General features: G+C 47.3%; 2 protein-coding genes across 3 annotated transcripts in view; both read left to right on the top strand.

Moving 5' to 3' along the window:
- Positions 1 to 743: 743 nt before the first annotated feature.
- On the top strand, positions 744 to 13,210 carry LOC118937342 (transcription factor E2F3-like). The gene is made up of 7 exons (XM_036935254.1): positions 744 to 1,273; positions 3,136 to 3,250; positions 5,077 to 5,296; positions 6,005 to 6,163; positions 6,319 to 6,433; positions 9,448 to 9,586; positions 9,846 to 13,210. The coding sequence occupies exons 1-7, from the start codon at positions 1,001 to 1,003 to the stop codon at positions 10,151 to 10,153; spliced, it is 1,329 nt and encodes a 442-aa protein (XP_036791149.1). The 5' UTR covers positions 744 to 1,000; the 3' UTR covers positions 10,154 to 13,210.
- Positions 13,211 to 14,843: 1,633 nt separating this feature from the next.
- The window catches only part of cdkal1 (CDK5 regulatory subunit associated protein 1-like 1), a 746,123-nt gene continuing 736,535 nt past the window's right edge, over positions 14,844 to 24,431 (top strand). The window contains exons 1-3 of one of the 2 annotated variants that reach the window (XM_036935217.1): positions 14,844 to 15,066; positions 15,684 to 15,850; positions 16,581 to 16,693. In XM_036935217.1, the coding sequence (XP_036791112.1) occupies positions 15,693 to 15,850; positions 16,581 to 16,693 (271 nt within the window). In that variant the 5' untranslated portion in view covers positions 14,844 to 15,066; positions 15,684 to 15,692. Of the gene's footprint in view, positions 15,067 to 15,110; positions 15,195 to 15,683; positions 15,851 to 16,580; positions 16,694 to 24,431 lie in introns of those variants that run through there. The other variant, XM_036935222.1, reaches the window with a different exon arrangement.

The raw sequence follows: 24,431 nt of genomic DNA, 5'->3' as shown, positions 1-24,431 counted from the left end.
TGTAGGGGGGTCAGACACTCCACAGGGTCAAAGCATTGGATGTGCTGTAAAGCAATACATAGTTTAGATGTGAGACGGTCCGGGGTTTAAAGCATTGGTTGTGCTGTAAAGCATGAGGGAAATTCCCTTGTCTTTTGTGCGCAGCAATAGTCAACAGACTAGCAAACAATCATAACATCATTAAGCCTGAGTGCCAGTCTGTGTTATTACGTATTGCAAACTCATTTTCACCTATTGCCATGTTTGGCTCGACAAGGACAGAAATGGAGTCGGGCAAGAACATGATTGTATGCATGTCTGAAAGGCAATGAAAGTAGCAACAGCAGTTTGGAAAACGATTCTAGTAAAATGCACCAGCATTTGTGAATGGCAAACTAGCTTTAGCTGCCATAAACTCACCAAGTACTAAGCCCATTTTAAATAAATAAATAAAAATAAATAATTCTACAAAATTCTGCATAGTTTATAAAAGTCAGTTTAGTTTACGTTGTATGAAAAAATTCAACCGGTTTGATTATTTTTTTTTCGCTGACATTATATGGACACGTTGATTGCGTCTGACTTGTCCAGTTTCGACTGTCCAATGAACGCGTGCCGCCTAATCTTCTATAATGTCATTGGTCAATAAACTAGGGAACGTACATAAAATAGGTGGAGTTATGACTTAGTGTAACCAATCGCGTCACATATGCAAATATTGTTTGAAAATTTCCCGGGAAATCTGAGTTTCGCGGGAGGGTTCCTTCGCGCGTAAACGGTATCCCTTCATTCATTGTCAGCTTCCTGGAGCCATTTTTGAGCTGGCAGGGCTGAGACTCGCGCTAGTTTCTAATCCATTGCATCTGCCTAAATGTGCTCTCAATATACTTTTAAACATACAAATATCGGCAAATAAGATCATAATCTACTCTTTCATATCAATATTTTTGAATTTGTCGCGGTGGATTATCTGAAAAGGGGCTTTAAACTAAAGGGACAAAGGGTACCCGAGCCCACAAAGATGAGAAGAGGGATCTCATCAGCCCCGGATAAAGTAATAATAGCAGGGGTTGGAGGCTCTTTAGATAAAAATGCGGTATTGACAGCATTGTCCGACCGGTTAACCCCTCATTTTACAACTGCCACTTATATCCAAATTATAACTCCACCGCCCTGCAGCATTACACAGACTTCAAATGTCTGTTTGTCCGAACCTCCAGCTGGCAGTATATATTCCACTCCAAACGGAGCAACAAACGGAACCGGACAACGACCTACATTAGGACGTCCACCGGTAAACTTGCTAATGTCGTTTTCTGTTGTATTGCAGTGAAATGAAATGAACCAGAAACTGCTTCGTGCGTTGGTAGCCTAGCGAGCTAACGTTAGCTAGTTGGGTCGCTCTCCCTGATCCCCTTGAGTCACCCAACAGACTCGGGAGGTTCGCTCAATAGTTGGGGTTTTTACACTAGTCTGATAGCAGTTATTGTTGTTCAAGCGGCAGTTAGCTACTTTTACAGGTGAAGCTATATATCAATCTGTCATTTAGTTTGGGTAGCCTGTTGGCTAGCTGATAAGATATGCCAGCCATGTATTATCAACTGCTAAGGGGTCAGAACCGTATCGTAAAAGGTCAACAGCCAACACCGAAACAATTTCTCATCCGTTTTTCCAACTTGAGAGAGTGTTTGGGTTTGGTGTAGGGTTCAAGAGCAGCTCTAGCCTTGCAAGTTTCCGTGCATGTTTGACACACAGTCGTGCTTCAGCTTGCTAGGCTAGCTGTACAATAATTACTTGTCAGAAATGAGTGGCTAGGCCCTGTTAGTGTTTTGGACTTGGGGGGGGGGAAGGGAATTGGAAAGCGGGTTGACTGGCTCACTCGGTAGGTAGCCTGCGAGCTAGCCAGCTAACTACAAACACAGGCCAACTATCCTTCTGTTGCTCAACTAAGACTATCGTCTTGTCTTTTAGTTTTCCGCGTCATATCGAATATCGTTATAGCTGCTAACTAGCTACATTGTTATAATAGCTCGTATGCTTGCGTGCTTCCTGTGTTTTTTAACCATGAAATTGCGGAAATGCCTTTCATATAGACCTGCTGATATAGATACATTTCTGGTCATGCATCAAAAAGCCACAGCACAATAGCAGACGTTCTACTGTACTGTCTTTGACATTAGTCTACAGACATGGCTAGTTTGCGTTCAGGATCCCCATTTGCTCACAGAGGAAGATGCATTAGATGGGGGGGTGGGGGGAGGGAGGGTTGACTGGGACATTGGTTTGTGGTGTGCAAAGATGGCAGCCATATTTAATATTTATGAACTGTCCCAGCAGCAAGGACCTCTTTTATTAGTTCCATCTCTAGCTTCATGAAAATGCCCGACAGAGCCATCTGATATTATGAAAATTTTCATTTTCTCAAACAAACCCGATTTATATTTTGTCCCTCGTGAATGACTGGCCTCATGTTTTCCCTCATATTTTAGTTTTGACCTGCTACACACACACTAATGTCCTCATTGACCCGACGGACTCGATTTGCATTTCTCTACACATGAAACACCCGTGGCGAGATACTCAGCACTCCTGTTTTCATCACTCTTCCCCAGGCCTGTAAATAAAGTAACCCTCATGCCATGTCGTTGGACAAAATGGCCGACATCTCAACTGACACTCCATGAGCCATCTTCAAGTCGTGGTCTTATGACATGGAGGGCATGTTGGTTGATTTGATCTTTTCACAATATAGAATTAATCTTTATGAATGTGATGTGGTTCTCACCTGGATTCCTTTTTTTTAAGATGAAGGCACAAGGCTGTAAGTTGCTCTTTATAAGTCTGCTAAATGAGTTGTCTTCAAACGAATGAGGCACAGCTGTTGTACACTGACAAACACACTTCAGTTTCTTAATGGGACGTGGCGCTAATGGAGCGTTCTCCGTGTACAAAACAAGCATATTTTACAAGTGAAGTCAAATGCTTTCTTTTCTATTGCCATTGTTAAAATGTGTTATACCATTTCAAGGTGTAGAGACTATTCTACAGAGGAGGTTTGAATTATCTAAAGCCTATCACACAGTTGGAACGATACTGAAGAACATCTTTTATCTGTTTTGTGAGAAGTAATCTGACTGCGGTGTTTACCTTCTGCAGGCCAAGCGGAGGTTGGCGTTGGATGAGTCGGACCACCAGTACCCCATCGAAGGAGCCAGGACCCCCAGGGGAAAGGCTGGAGGAGCCTCCGGGCCTGGGCTCAAGAGCCCCAAAAGTAAGACTGGACCAGAGCAGATGGTTCAAGTGAGGAATGTGTTATAAAGCCCATCATTCCTATAAAGTGGCCCTCCTGTGGCCTGCCGGGTGGCGCTGTGCCACCAGAGACTCTCGGTTCGAGCCCAGGCTCTGTCGCAGCCGGAGGCGTCCATGGGGTGACGCACAATTGGCCCAGCGTCGTCAAGGTTAGGGAGGGTTTGGCTGGTAGGGATATCCTTGTCTCATCGCGCACCGGCGACCTGGTTAGCGTGCACTGCGCCCGGCCCGCCACAGGAGTCGCTGGTGCGCGATGAGACAAGGATATCCCTACCAGTGCACAGTGTTTCCTCCGGTCATCGGTGCGGCTGGCTTCCGGGTTGGATGCGCGCTGTGTTAAGAAGCAGTGCGGCTTGGTTGGGTTGTGTATCGGAGGACGCATGACTTTCAACCTTCGTCTCTCCCGAGCCTGTACGGCAGTTGTAACGATGAGACAAGATAGTAACTACTAACAATTGGAGGATGGTTGGCCACCCCTGCTAAACATGATCAATGAGGAAGTTGGGCTCAGTGTACTGGGCTATGGCCCATGATGTGTGTGGGTAAAAGCAGGCCCTTCTGAAATCGAACAGTCTGCGCCGCTCGGGCACGTTGTCAACAAGGCCGCATAATGCATCGTTCAGAAACCTACAACATCTATTTTCCATAAAATATATGTTTGAATTTTCAAACAAGTTTTCAGTGGGAAGGCAGATAATGACCCTTTATCTAAAGAAATAATTTTTGTATGTGAAAACACACAATCCTACTCATTACTCCACACCGACTTTGCCGTCGACCAAAAGGCCCTGACCAGACGCCTGGGAAGCAGCTCGGTTCCAAAACGAATGGAATCAACGGTGGCCCGGGGCTTTAATGGAATCCCCTCATTCTGTAAAGATGCTTATTTGCTCACTGCAGTGAGAACATACTGTAACTTGTAATGTTATGTATTTTTTAATTAAACACGCTCTCCCATCCAACTTTAAATATAATACTCAACTGGATATCTCTCTCTCGCTCTCGCTCTCGCTCTCGCTCGCTCTCTCTCTCTCTCGCTCTCGCTCTCGCTCTGTCTCTCTCGCTCTGTCTCTCTCGCTCTGTCTCTCTCGCTCTGTCTCTCTCGGTCTGTCTCTCTCGGTCTGTCTCTCTCTGTCTGTCTCTCTCTGTCTGTCTCTCTCTGTCTGTCTCTCTCTGTCTGTCTCTCTCTGTCTGTCTCTCTCTGTCTGTCTCTCTCTGTCTGTCTCTCTCTGTCTGTCTCTCTCTGTCTGTCTCTCTCTGTCTGTCTCTCTCTGTCTGTCGCTCTCTGTCTGTCGCTCTCTGTCTGTCGCTCTCTGTCTGTCGCTCTCTGTCTGTCGCTCTCTGTCTGTCGCTCTCTGTCTGTCGCTCTCTGTCTGTCGCTCTCTGTCTGTCGCTCTCTGTCTGTCGCTCTCTGTCTGTCGCTCTCTGTCTGTCGCTCTGTCTGTCGCTCTCTGTCTGTCGCTCTCTGTCTGTCGCTCTCTGTCTGTCGCTCTGTCTGTCGCTCTCTGTCTGTCGCTCTCTGTCTGTCGCTCTCTGTCTGTCGCTCTCTGTCTGTCGCTCTCTGTCTGTCGCTCTCTCTCGCTCTCTCGCTCTCTCGCTCTCTCTCTCTGTCTCTCTCTGTCTGTCTCTGTCTCTCTGTCTCTCTCTGTCTGTCTCTCTCTCTCTGTCTGTCTCTCTCTGTCTGTCTCTCTCTGTCTGTCTCTCTCTCTCTGTCTGTCTCTGTCCCTGTCTCTCTGTCTCTGTCCCTGTCTCTCTGTCTCTCTCTCCCCCCCGCCCGTCTTACTGTAGCTCCGAGGTCACCGGTAGAGAAGACGCGCTACGACACGTCGTTAGGCCTGCTGACGAAGAAGTTTGTTGAGCTGCTGGGCCAGTCGTCTGACGGTGTCATCGACCTCAATCAGGCCGCGGAGGTTCTCAAGGTGCAGAAGAGACGCCTCTATGACATCACCAACGTACTGGAGGGGGTGCATCTGATCAAGAAGAAGTCTAAGAATAACATCCAATGGATGTAAGTGTCTCACAAGAACGACTTGATTCAGACAAGTTCATCCCCTTAGGGGGGGGGGGGGGGGGGGGCATCACTAGACATCATCACTGACTTGATCTAACTGCATGAGGTAATGAATATAGTTTTCAGGCTTGTGTCCTGTGTTAAAACCCTCCCCTTTTTCTCTCTCTCTATTTTTCTATTTTTCTCTATTTTTCTCTTTCTCTCTATTTTTCTCTTTCTCTATTTTTCTCTCTCTCTATTTTTCTCTCTCTCTATTTTTCTCTCTCTCTATTTTTCTCTCTCTCTATTTTTCTCTCTCTCTCTATTTTTCTCTCTCTCTCTATTTTTCTCTCTCTCTCTATTTTTCTCTCTCTCTCTATTTTTCTCTCTCTCTCTATTTTTCTCTCTCTCTCTATTTTTCTCTCTCTCTCTATTTTTCTCTCTCTCTCTATTTTTCTCTCTCTCTCTATTTTTCTCTCTCTCTCTATTTTTCTCTCTCTCTCTATTTTTCTCTCTCTCTCTATTTTTCTCTCTCTCTCTATTTTTCTCTCTCTCTCTATTTTTCTCTCTCTATTTTTCTCTCTCTATTTTTCTCTCTCTCTCTATTTTTCTCTCTCTCTCTATATTTTTCTCTCTCTCTCTATATTTTTCTCTCTCTCTATTTTTCTCTCTCTTTCTATTTTTCTCTCTTTCTTTTTCTCTCTCTCTCTTTCTCCCCCCCTCCAGGGGCTGTAACCTGTCTGAGGATGGGTCTACGTTGACCAGCAGCCAGAGTCTGAGCCGTGAGCTGTGTGACCTGGGTCAGGAGGAGAGGAGACTGGACGAGCTGATCCAGAGCTGTACCCTGGACGTCCAACAGATGACGGAGGCCTCGCACAGCCACAAATATCCTTAGCAGACACACACTGTTAACCACACTGTTATAATAGGAAAAACAGGAAGAGCCAAGGCTCTCTTCGTAGGATACTATGAAGCCGTTATATCTAGTGTCACTGAGGTGCTCAAAGCTGGTCAATATTTCTTTAACCCTCCTGGTCCACGTTTGCATATGTGACATATCAAGACATCCGTCAGCTACGTCACCTGAAGGACCAGACGGTCATCGTGGTGAAAGCTCCCTCTGAGACCAAGTTGGAGGTGCCAGACCCACAGGAGGTAATCAGACAATCAATATGACCTTGAGACGGTCCTCTTTGTGTTCGTCTAGTGTACGTTCTACAACATTGTGTTTGTGTACAAGGTACATGCAGTTGTGGTTCTTCTCTTTTCAACGTCGACTAACACCTAAAACGAACCGCGTTGGACGACGGCTCGCACTACAATCACCCAATCAGTGTCTGACAACAGAGGGTACTGGTCAACAATATCCCAGACAGCAGTCCAGACAGCAGTCCAGACAGCAGTCCAGACAGCAGTCCAGACAGCAGTCCAGACAGCAGTCCAGACACCAGTCCAGACACCAGTCCAGACACCAGTCCAGACACCAGTCCATGTACTTGAGGTTGAGGATCACTACCAATTGAATCAATACCTAATCAATGCAGCATGTCTGTCCACTGCAGTGTTTTTATACAAGGGTTAGTTATGATTTCCCCCCTGGGAGAACAGCGTCCATTTTAAAACACTTTCTAAGGACCTCTCGTTGGAACTAAACTCAGCACAAAAAAGAAATGTCCTCTCACTGTCAACTGCGTTTTTATTTTCAGCAAACTTAACATGTGTAAATGTTTGTATGAACATAAAAAGATTCAACAACTGAGACATAAACTGAACAAGTACCACAGACATGTGACTAACAGAAATGGAATAATGTGTCCCTGAACAAAGGGGGTGTCGAAATCAAAAGTAACCGTCAGTATCGGATGTGGCCACCAGCTGCATTAAGTACTGCAGTGCATCTCCTCCTCATGGACTGCACCAGATTTGCCAGTTCTTGCTGTGAGATGTTACCCCACTCTTCTACCAAGGCACCTGCAAGTTCCCCTGACATTTCTGGGGGGAATGGCCCTAGCCCTCACCTTCCGATCCAACAGGTCCCAGACGTGCTCAATGGGATTGAGATCCGGGCTCTTTGCTGACCATGGCAGAACACTGACATTCCTGTCTTGCAGGAAATCACGCACAGAACGAGCAGTATGGCTGGTGGCATTGTCATGCTGGAGGGTCATGTCAGGGTGAGCCTGCAGGAAGGGTACCACATGAGGGAGGAGGATGTCTTCCCTGCAACGCACAGTGTTAAGATTGCCTGCAATGACAACAAGCTCAGTCCGATGATGCTGTGACACACCACCCCAGACCATGATGGACCCTCCACCTCCAAGTCGATCCCGCTTCAGAGTACAGGCCTCGGTGTAACGCTCATTCCTTCGATGATAAACGCGAATCCGACCATCACCCCTGGTGAGACAAAACCGTGACTCGTCAGTGAAGAGCACTTTTTGTCAGTCCTGTCTGGTCCAGCGATGGTGGGTTTGTGCCCATAGGCGACGTTGTTTCCAGTGATGTCTGGTGAGGACCTGCCTTACAACAGGCCTACAAGCCCTCAGTCCAGCCTCTCTCAACCTATTGTGGACAGTCTGAGCACTGATGGAGGGATTGTGCGTTCCTGGTGTAACTTGGGCAGTTGTTGTTGCCATCCTGTACCTGTCCCGCAGGTATGATGTTCAGATGTACTGATCCTGTGCAGGTGTTGTTACACATGGTCTGCCACTGCAAGGACAATTAGCTGTCCGTCCTGTCTCCCTGTAGCGCTGTCTTAGGCGTCTCACAGTATGGACTTTCTAATTTATTGCCCTGGCCACATCTGCAGTTCTCATGCCTCCTTGCAGCATGCCTAAGGCACGTTCACGCAGATGAGCAGGGACCCTGGGCATCTTTCTTTTGGTGTTTTTCCAGAGTCAGTAGAAAGGCCTCTTTAGTGTCCTAAGTTTTCATAACTGTGACCTTAATTGCCTACAGTCTGTAAGCTGTTAGTGTCTAAACGACTGTTCCACAGGTGCATGTTCATTAATTGTTTATGGTTCATTGAACAAGCATGGTAAACAGTGTTTAAACCCTTTACAATGAAGATCTGTAAAGTTATTTGGATTTTAATGAATTATCTTTGAAAGACAGGGTCCTGAATAGGGGATGTGTTTTTGTTGTTGCTGAGTTTAGAATGGACTAATACTGTAGTTGTCAGGCAGTTACCATGTACTAGTCAGTGACGTCCTAGGGACCACCCAGCTAACAAGATTAGGATGAGAGGACGTTTTTGTAATGTTACCTGTCCATGTACTAGTCAGTGACGTCCTAGGGACCACCCAGCTAACAAGATTAGGATGAGAGGACGTTTTTGTAATGTTACCTGTCCATGTACTAGTCAGTGACGTCCTAGGGACCACCCAGCTAACAAGATTAGGATGAGAGGACGTTTTTGTAATGTTACCTGTCCATGTACTAGTCAGTGACGTCCTAGGGACCACCCAGCTAACAAGATTAGGATGAGAGGACGTTTTTGTAATGTTACCTGTCCATGTACTAGTCAGTGATGTCCTAGGGACCACCCAGCTAACAAGATTAGGATGAGAGAACGTTTTTGTAATGTTACCTGTCCATGTACTAGTCAGTGACGTCCTAGGGACCACCCAGCTAACAAGATTAGGATGAGAGAACGTTTTTGTAATGTTACCTGTCCATGTTCCCCAGATGTTTGAGTGTCCAGTGTTCCATTAGTTAGGGGAACATTCTAAATATGTTAGAGAACCTGAGAACCTATTTAGCATTGGAGTTAGGAGCATTTAGTTTGGAGAACATTCCCTGAATGTCAAACATAACGTACCCTGAACGTAGCTACATGTTCTCCAGACTAATCAATATTAATGTTCTAGACGTGTTTCATGGTGTCTAGTTCTCTGTGGGTTAGGAGAATATTCCTTCAACATCCCACCAAACATACACAGAACATGGTTGCCATGAATGGTCCTTGGAAACGGCCCTTTGCACGTTGCTGCAACATTCCTATGAAAACGTTAGGTAATGACCTAATACACTCTTTAAGGGAATGTTCTCTAAAGTTGCGGGAACGTTTTGTTGTTAGCTGGGTGGTTTTGGGTCTGTGTCACTTGAGGTTGAGAGACACCTGTTCTATAACTAATCAATGGGTCATGTTGTTGTTGTTTGTTTACCAGGGCCTGTCGGTCCTCCTCACCAGCACCAAGGGGCCTATTGAGGTGTTCCTCTGTCCGGAGGAGAACATCGGTAGTCCTGTGAAGAACGGCGGCCCGGATGTCCAAGGACACTCCTCACCTTTCCTCAAAGTGTCAGCAGGTACCTTTCCTGTCGGCAGGGTAGCCTAGTGGTTAGAGTGGAGGGGCAGCAGGGTAGCCTAGTGGTTAGAGTGGAGGGGCAGCAGGGTAGCCTAGTGGTTAGAGCGGAGGGGCAGCAGGTAGCTTTCCCGTCAGGATGTGCACGCTCTTTACAATTATTATTTTAGGTCTGATCAAATTTCCTTTGCGTCTTGATCAATCAACATTGAGTGTTTTTTTAGTTGTAATATCTCTCACATCCTGTTTCCTTTCCCCCACAGAGAGCTCAACAGGTGGCAGCAGTAACGTCTATGTCCCTCCAGATCCCTCTGCGGTGATGGTGACCAACCTGTCCCCCATCACCTCCCCTTTCACCAGCCTCCTGCTGCAAACGGAGGACCAGATCCCCTCCTCCCTGTCTGGGCTCCTGGAGGGCCACGGGGCCGGGCCCTTCGTCAACCTGTCCCCCCCTCTCCTCAACGAGGACTACATGCTGAGCTTAGAGGACGACGAGGGAATCAGCGATCTCTTCGACACCTGTGACTTTGACAAGCTTCCTCTGGAAGAACTCATGTGTCCCTCGATGTAAGAGGGAGGGGTGGAAGACTGGATGTGCCCCCCCCTCCCCCATTACTGAGTAGAGGGAGACATAGGGGACACTTGTCTCTTCTGTGTTCACGTGTACCAGGAGAGACAGGGAAATGTCTGCTGTGTTCATATGTAACTGTCATGGAGGAGCAGAGAGGGCTCCGTCTGTAGAGAGAGACTGCACCATGGGGGGGAGCTCCTTGGCAATCCTTTCCCTCTGTTTAAAGAGGATTAGGTACACGGGGCATGCTGGGTAAAAGATCTCTCTCTCTCTCTCTCCCTGTGCCTGCCTGTTTGTCATGGCAGTACACTGGGCCAGGTGGGTGAAAGACCCCCCCCAACCCACCGTCTTTCTCCCTGTACCTGCCTGTTTGTCGAGGCAGTACACTGGGCCAGGTGGGTGAGAGACCCCCCCCCCCCCCCCCAACCCACCGTCTTTCTCTCCCTGTACCTGCCTGTTTGTCGAGGCAGTACACTGGGCCAGGTGGGTGAGAGACCCCCCCCCCCCACACCCGCTGTCTTTCTCTCCCTGTACCTGCCTGTTTGTCGAGGCACTGTAGACTGCCTTAAAACTGGGTCGTGTTCAGTAGGAACAAAAAAAAACATATAAACTCATTGAAACTGAAACAGGGGGATGTTTTCAATTTCGGTTGCGGAAATGTTTAGCCTCGCTTGTGGCCTAATGAAAACGACCCTGACCAACTCTTTCTCTCACTTCTCAGACCTTCTTGATCACTGAGAGCTGCCTTTTATCCAAACTGGTGCAGGTGGAAACCCCTCTGTAACGGTGTGTTTTTAGACAGCTGCTCGTGTGTTCCTTCTGGATGCTTCTCTGCCGTGTCAGGTGACCAGTTTGACCCTATGGCTGATCTACGTTTGTGCCGATGAGTTCTATGCTTTTGTCTTCGTATGTAGAATATGGCAGTGAGAGTGATTTTGGCACAAAAACCATTGAGTTTGTCTTTGAAACTTTTTAGGAACCAGGGCCTCTACTCTTAATATTTTAGAGCAACACTCATTGTGGAGATACTGTATGATAAAGTACAAGTTGACCCCTTAGTTTCGATTGGGGACTTGTCAAGATATTATCTCCTACTTATAACTGACATTCATATTAACTGTCTAATGACTGACGAGGGATATTTAGCCTTTTTTTTGTTGTTGCTGTGGGCAAATAATGGATTTACAAGCGTCAGCCAAATTTAAATTCAACAAGTCGTGGTTTAATCAGAAACCCAAGTTGGTCTGTCCCGGTCTGTATCGATTTGAATGGATATTTCCAAGAACAACCACAGTTTAAAAGCAACCGGTATGTTATTGCTCTGATGGAATTCCTCAAATGATCTTGGAAAGAGAGTCTTGGGCTCTGTGCTGATGAGGCTTGGGCGCTATACCTTCTACTGGGGATTTAGAAATATCGATATCATGATTTTCAATACTTTTCTTTTGGGGGGGTGGGGGGGGGTGTTGTGTGCTGTATATCTAAAGGTTAAGTATAAGGGAATCTAAGATGTGTGAAATGATATCCAGCTCAGGGCTCCAGCGTTTGGTTTGCTAACGTGCAAGCTAAGTAGCGAGATGTTAAGAACAAGCGTCTCTTGTTTACAACAGAGATATTCAACCCCCTCTTGGATTTAAGAGCCCTGTTGCCTAAGTTGTTTTGTGCCTCAAAAAATAGCGCCCCTTTTGGGTGTACAATCAGTATTACCGTATACCCTCTACAGATGTACCCTTTAGTCAGCGAGCAATGCTGTTGTAGATGGACCTTACGCTTGCTTACGGTGCTCATCTGAATATTTTAACACAGCCATCACCCCCCCATTTTAAAATCACAAGCTCATGAATGGGACATCTCCCTCTACTTAAAGGGAAATGTGTTTCTGACGGACATCAACATTTCTTTTTGTGTGGAGAAGAAAAGGAAGGAACTTTTCACCAAGCAGATCAAGGGTGGCTACTTGGTTGATTTGGATGCCGAATGAACTCTTAAATGTGTTCAGTTGTATGTTCATTCGGCTAATTGGGTGGGGGGGGGGGGCTAGATATTGTTGGATCATTTTTGTCGATGTCACAGTGAAGTAGAGACAGGATAGTCTTAAGTTAGCCCTAGATGATAATTGAATGATATTGCCTTGCTGACTGGATGTTGGTATAAGCTGGGGGGGGGGGTTGGTGCCCTGAAGTCTAGAAACCATCTTCTTTAAATGAAGGTATGATTCTGATCACTCACTAGGTACTGTAGACGACCTCTGGCTCTAGATGTTGTTTTATTACTATGCTAATGCTTGTTTATTTTTGGGGTGTTTTATGTTAGTCAGATAGGTGGCCATTTCAGTAGAGGTTCTGATTTCTAGAGCTGTAGTCATGGTGACAGACTGTTTGGCTTACCTCTTACCTGATAGGTGGCCATTTTTAGCAGAGTAGTCATGGTGACAGGCTGCTTGGCTTACCTCTTACCTGTATCTGAGTTCAGAGGTCTAGGATGGTTTGGTGGTGACTTGATGGTCAGGCACGTGGATGTGTTATGTTGATAGAATGATGCATATATGAATTAATATTCTGATATAATGGCTTGGTTTCCATTCGTGTGTTTGTGTTTTAGCCAGTTAATTTGTGTGTGTGTGTGTAAATGGTTTTTGCGTAGTGAGCGCGTTCCTTGGTGATAGTAATGAAACCGAACTCTTCAAGCGATGAGTTCATGTAACCAGGGTTGGGGATTCACTTACGTTATTGGTGTTTCTCATGGAGGAGAATGGAGGAATTTACTGAACTGAATAGTTAGGTAGTATTGTTGCCATCGTTGAATTATCCCATTTTTCCATACCTTTTGGGATTACAATTTTGCCAGTGTTCGCGTCTCTAATATGATTTTGCTTGTTATAAAGGTACTGGAAAATGTAGAAAAAAAATCCCCCCCAAGTGCACAAAACATTTTGTCAATACATTTCCTCTCTTGATCTTTAATTTCATATTTATATCAATGTGAATATGTATTTATAAACTCAACTTGAATTTGTTTTCTCTTATACTAATTAGATTTTCATTCTATATAAGAATTTATATAAAAAAAGGAATTCCCTACAATTTTATAGCCTGGTTGAACCAGATTGAAAGCTGCGTTGCATTCTCCACGTAGCATTCAAGTCGGGTTTAACCAGGCTAACCATTTTTTTATCTCATGTTGACCTGGAATCTGGTCACAAATTCCTCTCCGATGTTCAACCATTTTTGAAGTGATTAGGGAAGCCTGTCTTTCCCAATGTGTGTGTGTGGATGGATGCTTATTATAAACACAAATAGGATACGTCCCAAATGGCAACTTATGTAAGTGGCACTTTAGACCAGAGCCCTATGAGCCCTAGTACACTAGATAGGGAATAGCATGTCATTTGAGACGTAACCATGGAGATTACACACTGCTTATTCAAAGTTTATTTTCCATTTGTTTTATTTTATATGAATGCATGAAAGAGTATGTTATGTGAATATTTTTGAAAATACAGATTTAATTTTCAGTTTTATTGTAACATGGCTTTTTAAAACATGTATGTTCTATTTGAAAGCTTTGATATAAATTGTGTATATATAAATATATATATAATGCATCTGAACAGGACCATCTGTTGGGTTGGTGCCATTGAGGAGGTGTTTTATATTCTGGATGTTTGAAATTCACCAAAACTTGAATAAAAGCAATATAAATATGGCAATTGTAACTTCACTATGGTAATTAATTTAATTACTGGTTCTAGGACTATATTTCTGGGTGGGCAGACATTTTCTCTGTTTCTGAGCTAATATCCTGCAATTTCGTCATTGTAAATAAGAATTTGTTCTTCACTGACTTGCTAGTAAAAAATAAAAAAAAGCAGTTTTGGCTAGACTCTAGCATCATTTGGGTGGGCAACATGACATTTTGGGTGGGAAAAGCCCTACCCTGCTCGCCCCCCAAATGAGTGCAGAAAGAGTACAAAAAATAAACCGCGATTAGGGTCGTTTCAGGTAACTCACAACGGATTTCGCTTGTCACGAGGCAAGAAGTTTGTCCCTCACTCCCTTCCATTGTTCCACGTGGTCATCAAAATGCGCCCAGCAAGTACGCCAGACAGAGAGAAAGAGGCAAAGCGAGAGGCTTTACTCCACCCAGAATCGTCACACGAAAAATAAGCCCACGAAGTGAGGTTCTTTTGTATGGGGGTCCGTGAATGTACAATTTGGTCTACAAAACATGTAATTGCTCATTTGCTACGTGAGGCTTATTTGATCGAATATACGTTTTGTAATGGGTAGGTTGTTACCTACACACTGGTTTGTAAGTGGACGCACGTGGCAATTCCGCAACTTAGAAAAAAAACTACTATTTGGGTTGTGTCTGTCTTCAAGATAGATGGATAAAACCTATTTTAACATGGACATTGCCATTGAGGGCTTCCACTGTTTTAAAGTAGATTGCTGGGTGCAATCGGCCAATGGAGAAAATGTACTACTTTAAAATGGAGACAGCCCCAATTCGCACAGATACAAAGATGAGTTCAATTCAATTCAAGGGCTTTATTGGCATGGGAAACGTGTTAACATTGCCAAAGCAAGTGAGGTAGATAATATATAAAGTGACTTAGTGAGTGAGTTCTCTATATGTCTCTGTGGCCTGCTAATACGGGTATCTGCCCCCTGATTGGCTAGAATGGTCCCACCTGATCTAGCCTCTTCCTACCTGCCTTCCATCTTTACGGACATGTATTTCCATCGTTAGAGCGGCGAATCGACTCTCTTGTCAATATAATAGACAATCTTTGTGTCAGAGCTGATCATAACAACCTTCCAGCTAGCAGCTTTGAGTTTGTCTTCCACTTGAGAGTGGACATTTATTAGTGCCGTGTTAACGACTGAAGTAATAACCGGACATAAACACAGGTGAGGAAGTGTAATACGAAGTTGAACGCACGTGCCATTCCAAAACAGAAACACGTGGGTCGTTTTGCTGTGTTACTGTTCGCAAATGTTAGCTGGCAGAAAGGCCACGTTTTAAAGAGACAATATAGGTATAAAACGGGCTCTGTGCCGTATAAATTGTGTTATTGTTATGCATAAATGTAGCTACGTAGCCCAGTTATGGATCAGTTATTGAATATAAAAGCTAACAGTGGCTAACTGTTAGCTAGACCAGGCTTCTGTCGCAGTAATTTGACTATTTTGACACCACCTTTGTAAATCATACTATATATTATCCGAACAATATTAAAGTTGTCAAACAGCCAGTAAAGATATAACTATACATGTCCCTGCTGAGACTGATCTTGGGTAAGTCGCCTAGCTAGTTTTCTAATGGAAGTTAGCTGGACTCAGGCGGGCCGAGGAGGGGGTCGTTCGCGCCAAAGAACAGCGTGTTGCTAGTTCATCTGTGGATCGACACCGGACATATCTAGCTATGAGACATACTGTATTATCATTGACTACACTACTCTGAGAGGTCCACAATGTGGCTTTTAACTCTGTATTTTGTAACTCTTATGTGTGTGTTTTTCTACCAGATCGTCATTATGCCTTCTGCTTGTGACTCCCCGATCGATGACATTGAGGACATGGTGTCAGCTGACGACCCGACTCCACAGGAGAGGCAGTATGCCAGGAAGAGCATCGTCCCCAGAGCCAGGAAGAGAAACACCCAGCAGACGACAGAGGTGCTGCAAGCAGACAGGTGTGGTTAAATCAATGCAGTGGGGCCAATGCACACTTGTTTGATTAAAGAGGGAACCTTGCCCGAGAGCTGAAGACTTGAGTTGTCTTCCTGAGCTAATGTCTAGGGGCTTTAGTTCAGGGGGCTATCTCAGTATTGTGACGTGCAGGAAACCCGGGGATCAGTCCCAGTCATTTTTAAAGCATGCTTAGACGAACTTGGGAGGATGGCTCCTTCACACCTCTGTGCTGCTACTACCTTATCTCTATTTTTATGGCTCTTTCTCAATAGTCTTTCCCCTCCATTCCTCACAACCTCTGTCCTCCTCAACACTTTCCTCCCCTCTAACCACCTCCAATCAGAAGGAGGTGTGAACAGAGGACCTAAAGAAACAAATGACCATGCCGTATTGAAGATGGCTCTACTGCTGCCACTAGCCAGGGACCAAATCAGTACTTCTCGGCCACTTCAATTTAACTGTAGAGTAACACTGCCACTTAGGGGTCATTATAGAATGGAAGCTGTCGAGCTCCATCGACCCCCAATTACTTAATTTCATTATCAGCTTCGAAGACTCCGACTCTTCCTCTCCCCTTCCATTGCTTGTGTTTCTTGCTTATCTACATATTCTTGTGAAATATAGCAACACATTTAAACAGGGTACTAAAAGCCAACAGTCCCTTCCCATAGTATAAACGGGGCCCAGCATTCATTGCATGTAGTTGTAGTTGATACATCCTCTTCTCTGTAGCGTGATCCCGGGCATGCAGAAGATCTGGATGAGGACGTGGGGCTGCTCCCACAACAACTCAGACGGGGAATACATGGCTGGACAGCTGGCGGCGAGCGGATACAAGATGACAGGTAGGAACCAGTGTGTGCTGTTCAAATAGTTGGCCTCGACAACAACAACAAGTATAATGTGGCCGGTGTGATGGTTGCCTTGGTTACGAGGTGATGGGGAGCAGGGGTTATGGGCTGGTAGGGTTAGGTGTTGTGGGGGTAGGGTTAGGTGTTGGGATCATGGGGTGGAAGGGTTAGGGGATGGGGTCACGGGGTGGAAGGGTTAGGGGATGGGGTCACGGGGTAGAAGGGTTAAGGGATGGGGGTCATGGGGTGGTTGGGTGTTGTTGATGACAGGTAGGTCAACAGGTCAATGGCAAGCTGTGAAATTGGTGTGAATGTGTCTGGTGGTCTAGTGGTAGCGCTGTCTACTGTGAACTACACGTCCTCCATCTTGGTCCTGACTGTCTGTTGGCCTCACGGTGTATCCCTCTTTGTCCTACATCCTCCATCTTGGTCCTTACTGTCTGTTGGCCTCACGGTGTATCCATATTTGTCCCTACTGCCATAAATGGGTTTGGGGTTTTGTGCTGAAGGAGTCTGCTTCGGTTTGTCTCAAATGGACCAAGGTCTACACAACTAACCACAAGGTGGCAGTCTGGCTCCATGATAAAGTCCAGAACCATTTGCTCTGTGTTCTGAAGGGTATGGAACATGTTACTGCAGACATAATGAAGAGCTGATTGGCTGTTTGACTTTAGTCTGGTTGTGTTCTGAAGGGTATGGTACATGTTACTGCAGACATAATGAAGAGCTGATTGGCTGTTTGACTTTAGTCTGGTTGTGTTCTGAAGGGTAGGGAACATGTTACTGCAGACATAATGAAGAGCTGATTGGCTGTTTGACTTTAGTCTGGTTGTGTTCTGAAGGGAACATGTTACTGCAGACATAATGAAGAGCTGATTGGCTGTTTGACTTTAGTCTGGTTGTGTTCTGAAGGGAACATGTTACTGCAGACATAATGAAGAGCTGATTGGCTGTTTGACTTTAGTCTGGTTGTGTTCTGAAGGGTAGGGAACATGTTACTGCAGACATAATGAAGAGCTGATTGGCTGTTTGACTTTAGTCTGGTTGTGTTCTGAAGGGAACATGTTACTGCAGACATAATGAAGAGCTGATTGGCTGTTTGACTTTAGTCTGGTTGTGTTCTGAAGGGAACATGTTACTGCAGACATAATGAAGAGCTGATTGGCTGTTTGTCTTTAGTCTGGTTGTGTTCTGAAGGGAACATGTTACTGCAGACATAATGAAGAGCTGATTGGCTGTTTGACTTTAGTCTGGTTGTGTTCTGAAGGGTAGGGAACATGTTACTGCAGACATAATGAAGAGCTGATTGGCTGTTTGACTTTAGTCTGGTTGTGTTCTGAAGGGTAGGGAACATGTTACTGCAGACATAATGAAGAGCTGATTGGCTGTTTGACTTTAGTCTGGTTGTGTTCTGAAGGGTATGGTACATGTTACTGCAGACATAATGAAGAGCTGATTGGCTGTTTGACTTTAGTCTGGTTGTGTTCTGAAGGGTATGGTACATGTTACTGCAGACATAATGAAGAGCTGATTGGCTGTTTGACTTTAGTCTGGTTGTGTTCTGAAGGGAACATGTTACTGCAGACATAATGAAGAGCTGATTGGCTGTTTGACTTTAGTCTGGTTGTGTTCTGAAGGGAACATGTTACTGCAGACATAATGAAGAGCTGATTGGCTGTTTGACTTTAGTCTGGTTGTGTTCTGAAGGGTATGGAACATGTTACTGCAGACATAATGAAGAGCTGATTGGCTGTTTGGCTTTAGTCTGGTTGTGTTCTGAAGGGAACATGTTACTGCAGACATAATGAAGAGCTGATTGGCTGTTTGACTTTAGTCTGGTTGTGTTCTGAAGGGAACATGTTACTGCAGACATAATGAAGAGCTGATTGGCTGTTTGACTTTAGTCTGGTTGTGTTCTGAAGGGAACATGTTACTGCAGACATAATGAAGAGCTGATTGGCTGTTTGACTTTAGTCTGGTTGTGTTCTGAAGGGAACATGTTACTGCAGACATAATGAAGAGCTGATTGGCTGTTTGACTTTAGTCTGGTTGTGTTCTGAAGGGAACATGTTACTGCAGACATAATGAAGAGCTGATTGGCTGTTTGACTTTAGTCTGGTTGTGTTCTGAAGGGAACATGTTACTGCAGACATAATGAAGAGCTGATTGGCTGTTTGACTTTAGTCTGGTTGTGTTCTGAAGGGAACATGTTACTGCAGACATAATGAAGAGCTGATTGGCTGTTTGACTTTAGTCTGGTTGTGTTCTGAAGGGAACATGTTACTGCAGACATAATGAAGAGCTGATTGGCTGTTTGACTTTAGTCTGGTTGTGTTCTGAAGGGAACATGTTACTGCAGACATAATGAAGAGCTGATTGGCTGTTTGACTTTAGTCTGGTTGTGTTCTGAAGGGAACATGTTACTGCAGACATAATGAAGAGCTGATTGGCTGTTTGACTTTAGTCTGGTTGTGTTCTGAAGGGAACATGTTACTGCAGACATAATGAAGAGCTGATTGGCTGTTTGACTTTAGTCTGGTTGTGTTCTGAAGGGAACATGTTACTGCAGACATAATGAAGAGCTGATTGGCTGTTTGACTTTAGTCTGGTTGTGTTCTGAAGGGAACATGTTACTGCAGACATAATGAAGAGCTGATTGGCTGTTTGACTTTAGTCTGGTTGTGTTCTGAAGGGAACATGTTACTGCAGACATAATGAAGAGCTGATTGGCTGTTTGACTTTAGTCTGGTTGTGTTCTGAAGGGAACATGTTACTGCAGACATAATGAAGAGCTGATTGGCTGTTTGACTTTAGTCTGGTTGTGTTCTGAAGGGAACATGTTACTGCAGACATAATGAAGAGCTGATTGGCTGTTTGACTTTAGTCTGGTTGTGTTCTGAAGGGAACATGTTACTGCAGACATAATGAAGAGCTGATTGGCTGTTTGACTTTAGTCTGGTTGTGTTCTGAAGGGAACATGTTACTGCAGACATAATGAAGAGCTGATTGGCTGTTTGACTTTAGTCTGGTTGTGTTCTGAAGGGAACATGTTACTGCAGACATAATGAAGAGCTGATTGGCTGTTTGACTTTAGTCTGGTTGTGTTCTGAAGGGAACATGTTACTGCAGACATAATGAAGAGCTGATTGGCTGTTTGACTTTAGTCTGGTTGTGTTCTGAAGGGAACATGTTACTGCAGACATAATGAAGAGCTGATTGGCTGTTTGACTTTAGTCTGGTTGTGTTCTGAAGGGAACATGTTACTGCAGACATAATGAAGAGCTGATTGGCTGTTTGACTTTAGTCTGGTTGTGTTCTGAAGGGAACATGTTACTGCAGACATAATGAAGAGCTGATTGGCTGTTTGACTTTAGTCTGGTTGTGTTCTGAAGGGAACATGTTACTGCAGACATAATGAAGAGCTGATTGGCTGTTTGACTTTAGTCTGGTTGTGTTCTGAAGGGAACATGTTACTGCAGACATAATGAAGAGCTGATTGGCTGTTTGACTTTAGTCTGGTTGTGTTCTGAAGGGAACATGTTACTGCAGACATAATGAAGAGCTGATTGGCTGTTTGACTTTAGTCTGGTTGTGTTCTGAAGGGAACATGTTACTGCAGACATAATGAAGAGCTGATTGGCTGTTTGACTTTAGTCTGGTTGTGTTCTGAAGGGAACATGTTACTGCAGACATAATGAAGAGCTGATTGGCTGTTTGACTTTAGTCTGGTTGTGTTCTGAAGGGAACATGTTACTGCAGACATAATGAAGAGCTGATTGGCTGTTTGACTTTAGTCTGGTTGTGTTCTGAAGGGTATGGAACATGTTACTGCAGACATAATGAAGAGCTGATTGGCTGTTTGTCTTTAGTCTGGTTGTGTTCTGAAGGGAACATGTTACTGCAGACATAATGAAGAGCTGATTGGCTGTTTGACTTTAGTCTGGTTGATAGTAGGCTGTAGTTCAATACTTAGCTAGTTCGTTTGTAGCTCTTTGAAAGGCACTTAAACAGGCTGTGTGGCGGAGCAGCTAGACACTGGGGGGGAGGGGGTCTGTGTGGAGCAGCTAGAAGGAAGGGGGGGGGGGGTCTGTGTGGAGCAGCTAGAAGGAGGGGGGGGGGGTCTGTGGAGCAGCTAGGTGTTGTGGGGGGGGGTCTGTGGAGCAGCTAGGCGTTGTGGGGGGGGGTGGTCTGTGGAGCAGCTAGGCGTTGTGGGGGGGGTCTGTGGAGCAGCTAGGTGTTGTGGGGGGGGGGTCTGTGGAGCAGCTAGGTGTTGTGGGGGGGGGGTCTGTGGAGCAGCTAGGTGTTGTGGGGGGGGGGGTCTGTGGAGCAGCTAGGTGTTGTGGGGGGGTCTGTGGAGCAGCTAGGTGTTGTGTGGGAGGGGGGGGTCTGTGGAGCAGCTAGGTGTTGTTCATAGTTGTCATTAAACATATTTTTTAAAACATTTTTTTAACTAAGCAAGTCAGTTAAGAACAAATTCTTATTTCCAATGACATCCTACCCCGGCCAAACCGAAACCCGGACGACGCTGGGCCAGTTGTGCTACGCCCTATGGGACTCCTGATCACGGTCGGTTGTGATACAGCCTAGAATCGAACCAGGGTCTGTGGTGACGCCGTAGACTGAAGCCGCCAAGTTATGGTTACTCATTATGTTTTGTATATTTTCTGCATTGTAAAGTGTCCGGTTTCCCTGATGAATACACTCCTGTTTATTTCTCTCTGATGTTGTCAATCCCTTTTAATTTAACATCAAGTGGAAATGTGCTAAATACATTTTTTATTTGTAAATAGTTTCCACAGCCTTGTTATCTTTTTGAAATGTCTGTTGTTTGTGCTGGTTATTATTTAAATGGCGCGGTAGTGGAGTGATACTGTAGCAAAAGGCCCAGACATCAGACTGGTATTTACATTTCAATCTATCTTCTAGCACTTTAACTAAAGCTGGTTTGTTTTCCTCCTAAATCCCTGACTGACTCTGAACAGAGTCCTCCGCTACTCTCTCTCTGCCCCCCTCTCTCTCTGCCTCCCTCTCTCTCTGCCTCCCTCTCTCTCTCCCCCCTCTCTCTCCCCCCCTCTCTCTCTCCCCCCCTCTCTCTCCCCCCCTCTCTCCCCCCCTCTCTCTCCCCCCTCTCTCTCTCCCCCCCTCTCTCTCTCCCCCCCTCTCTCTCTGCCTCCCTCTCTCTCTGCCCCCCTCTCTCTCTGCCCCCCTCTCTCTCTCTGCCCCCCTCTCTCTCTCTGCCCCCCTCTCTCTCTCTCCCCCCTCTCTCTCTCCCCCCTCTCTCTCTCCCCCCCTCTCTCTCTCCCCCTAGTCCTCCGCTACTCTCTCTCTGCCCCCCTCTCCCTCCCTGCCTCCCTCTCTCTCTGCCCCCCTCTGCCTCCCTCTCTCTCTGCCCCTAGTCCTCCGCTACTCTCTCTCTGCCCCCCTCTCTCTCCCTCCCTGCCTCCCTCTCTCTCTGCCCCCCTCTCTCTCTCCCCCTAGTCCTCCGCTACTCTCTCTCTGCCCCCCTCTCTCTCCCTCCCTGCCTCCCTCTCTCTGCCCCCCTCTCTCTCCCTCCCTGCCTCTCTCTCTCTGCCCCTAGTCCTCCGCTACTCTCTCTCTGCCCCCCTCTCTCTCTCCCTCCCTGCCTCCCTCTCTCTCCCTCTCTCTCTCCCCCTAGTCCTCCGCTACTCTCTCTCTGCCCCCCTCTCTCTCCCTCCCTGCCTCCCTCTCTCTCTGCCCCTAGTCCTCCGCTACTCTCTCTGCCTCCCTCTCTCTCCCTCCCTGCCTCCCTCTCTCTCTGCCCCTAGTCCTCCGCTACTCTCTCTCTGCCCCCCTCTCTCTCCCTCCCTGCCTCCCTCTCTCTCTGCCCCTAGTCCTCCGCTACTCTCTCTGCCTCCCTCTCTCTCCCTCCCTGCCTCCCTCTCTCTCTGCCCCTAGTCCTCCGCTACTCTCTCTGCCCCCCTCTCTCTCTCCCCCTAGTCCTCCGCTACTCTCTCTGCCCCCCTCTCTCTCTCCCCCTAGTCCTCCGCTACTCTCTCTCTGCCCCCCTCTCTCTCCCTCCCCCCTCTCTCTCCCTCCCTGCCTCCCTCTCTCTCTCCCCCTAGTCCTCCGCTACTCTCTCTCTGCCCCCCTCTCTCTCTCCCCCTAGTCCTCCGCTACTCTCTCTGCCCCCTCTCTCTCTCCCCCTAGTCCTCCGCTACTCTCTCTGCCCCCCTCTCTCTCTCCCCCTAGTCCTCCGCTACTCTCTCTCTGCCCCCCTCTCTCTCCCTCCCTGCCTCCCTCTCTCTCTGCCCCTAGTCCTCCGCTACTCTCTCTGCCTCCCTCTCTCTCCCTCCCTGCCTCCCTCTCTCTCTGCCCCTAGTCCTCCGCTACTCTCTCTCTGCCCCCCTCTCTCTCCCTCCCTGCCTCCCTCTCTCTCTGCCCCTAGTCCTCCGCTACTCTCTCTGCCTCCCTCTCTCTCCCTCCCTGCCTCCCTCTCTCTCTGCCCCTAGTCCTCCGCTACTCTCTCTGCCCCCCTCTCTCTCTCCCCCTAGTCCTCCGCTACTCTCTCTGCCCCCCTCTCTCTCTCCCCCTAGTCCTCCGCTACTCTCTCTCTGCCCCCCTCTCTCTCCCTCCCCCCTCTCTCTCCCTCCCTGCCTCCCTCTCTCTCTCCCCCTAGTCCTCCGCTACTCTCTCTCTGCCCCCCTCTCTCTCTCCCCCTAGTCCTCCGCTACTCTCTCTGCCCCCTCTCTCTCTCCCCCTAGTCCTCCGCTACTCTCTCTGCCCCCCTCTCTCTCTCCCCCTAGTCCTCCGCTACTCTCTCTGCCCCCTCTCTCTCTCCCCCTAGTCCTCCGCTACTCTCTCTGCCCCCCTCTCTCTCTCCCCCTAGTCCTCCGCTACTCTCTCTGCCCCCCTCTCTCTCTCCCCCTAGTCCTCCGCTACTCTCTCTCTGCCCCCCTCTCTCTCCCTCCCTGCCTCCCTCTCTCTCTGCCCCTAGTCCTCCGCTACTCTCTCTCTGCCCCCCTCTCTCTCCCTCCCTGCCTCCCTCTCTCTCTGCCCCTAGTCCTCTGCCACTCTCTCTCTGCCCCCCTCTCTCTCTCCCCCTAGTCCTCCGCTACTCTCTCTCTGCCCCCCTCTCTCTCCCTCCCTGCCTCCCTCTCTCTACCCCTAGTCCTCCGCTACTCTCTCTCTGCCCCCCTCTCTCTCCCTCCCTGCCTCCCTCTCTCTCTGCCCCTAGTCCTCTGCCACTCTCTCTCTGCCCCCCTCTCTCTCTCCCCCTAGTCCTCCGCTACTCTCTCTCTGCCCCCCTCTCTCTCCCTCCCTGCCTCCCTCTCTCTCTCCCCCTAGTCCTCCGCTACTCTCTCTCTGCCCCCCTCTCTCTCTCTCCCCCTAGTCCTCCGCTACTCTCTCTGCCCCCCCCTCTCTCTCCCCCTAGTCCTCCGCTACTCTCTCTCTGCCCCCCTCCCCTCTCTCTCCCCCTAGTCCTCCGCTACTCTCTCTGCCCCCCTCTCTCTCTCCCCCTAGTCCTCCGCTACTCTCTCTGCCCCCTCTCTCTCTCCCCCTAGTCCTCCGCTACTCTCTCTGCCCCCCTCTCTCTCTCCCCCTAGTCCTCCGCTACTCTCTCTGCCCCCCTCTCTCTCTCCCCCTAGTCCTCCGCTACTCTCTCTGCCCCCCTCTCTCTCTCCCCCTAGTCCTCCGCTACTCTCTCTCTGCCCCCCTCTCTCTCCCTCCCTGCCTCCCTCTCTCTCTGCCCCTAGTCCTCCGCTACTCTCTC

This window comes from Oncorhynchus mykiss, chromosome 2 (genome assembly GCF_013265735.2).
Source record: "Oncorhynchus mykiss isolate Arlee chromosome 2, USDA_OmykA_1.1, whole genome shotgun sequence".
NCBI classification, from domain to species: Eukaryota; Metazoa; Chordata; class Actinopteri; order Salmoniformes; family Salmonidae; genus Oncorhynchus; species Oncorhynchus mykiss.
This window is presented reverse-complemented; position numbering and strand designations above follow the sequence as displayed.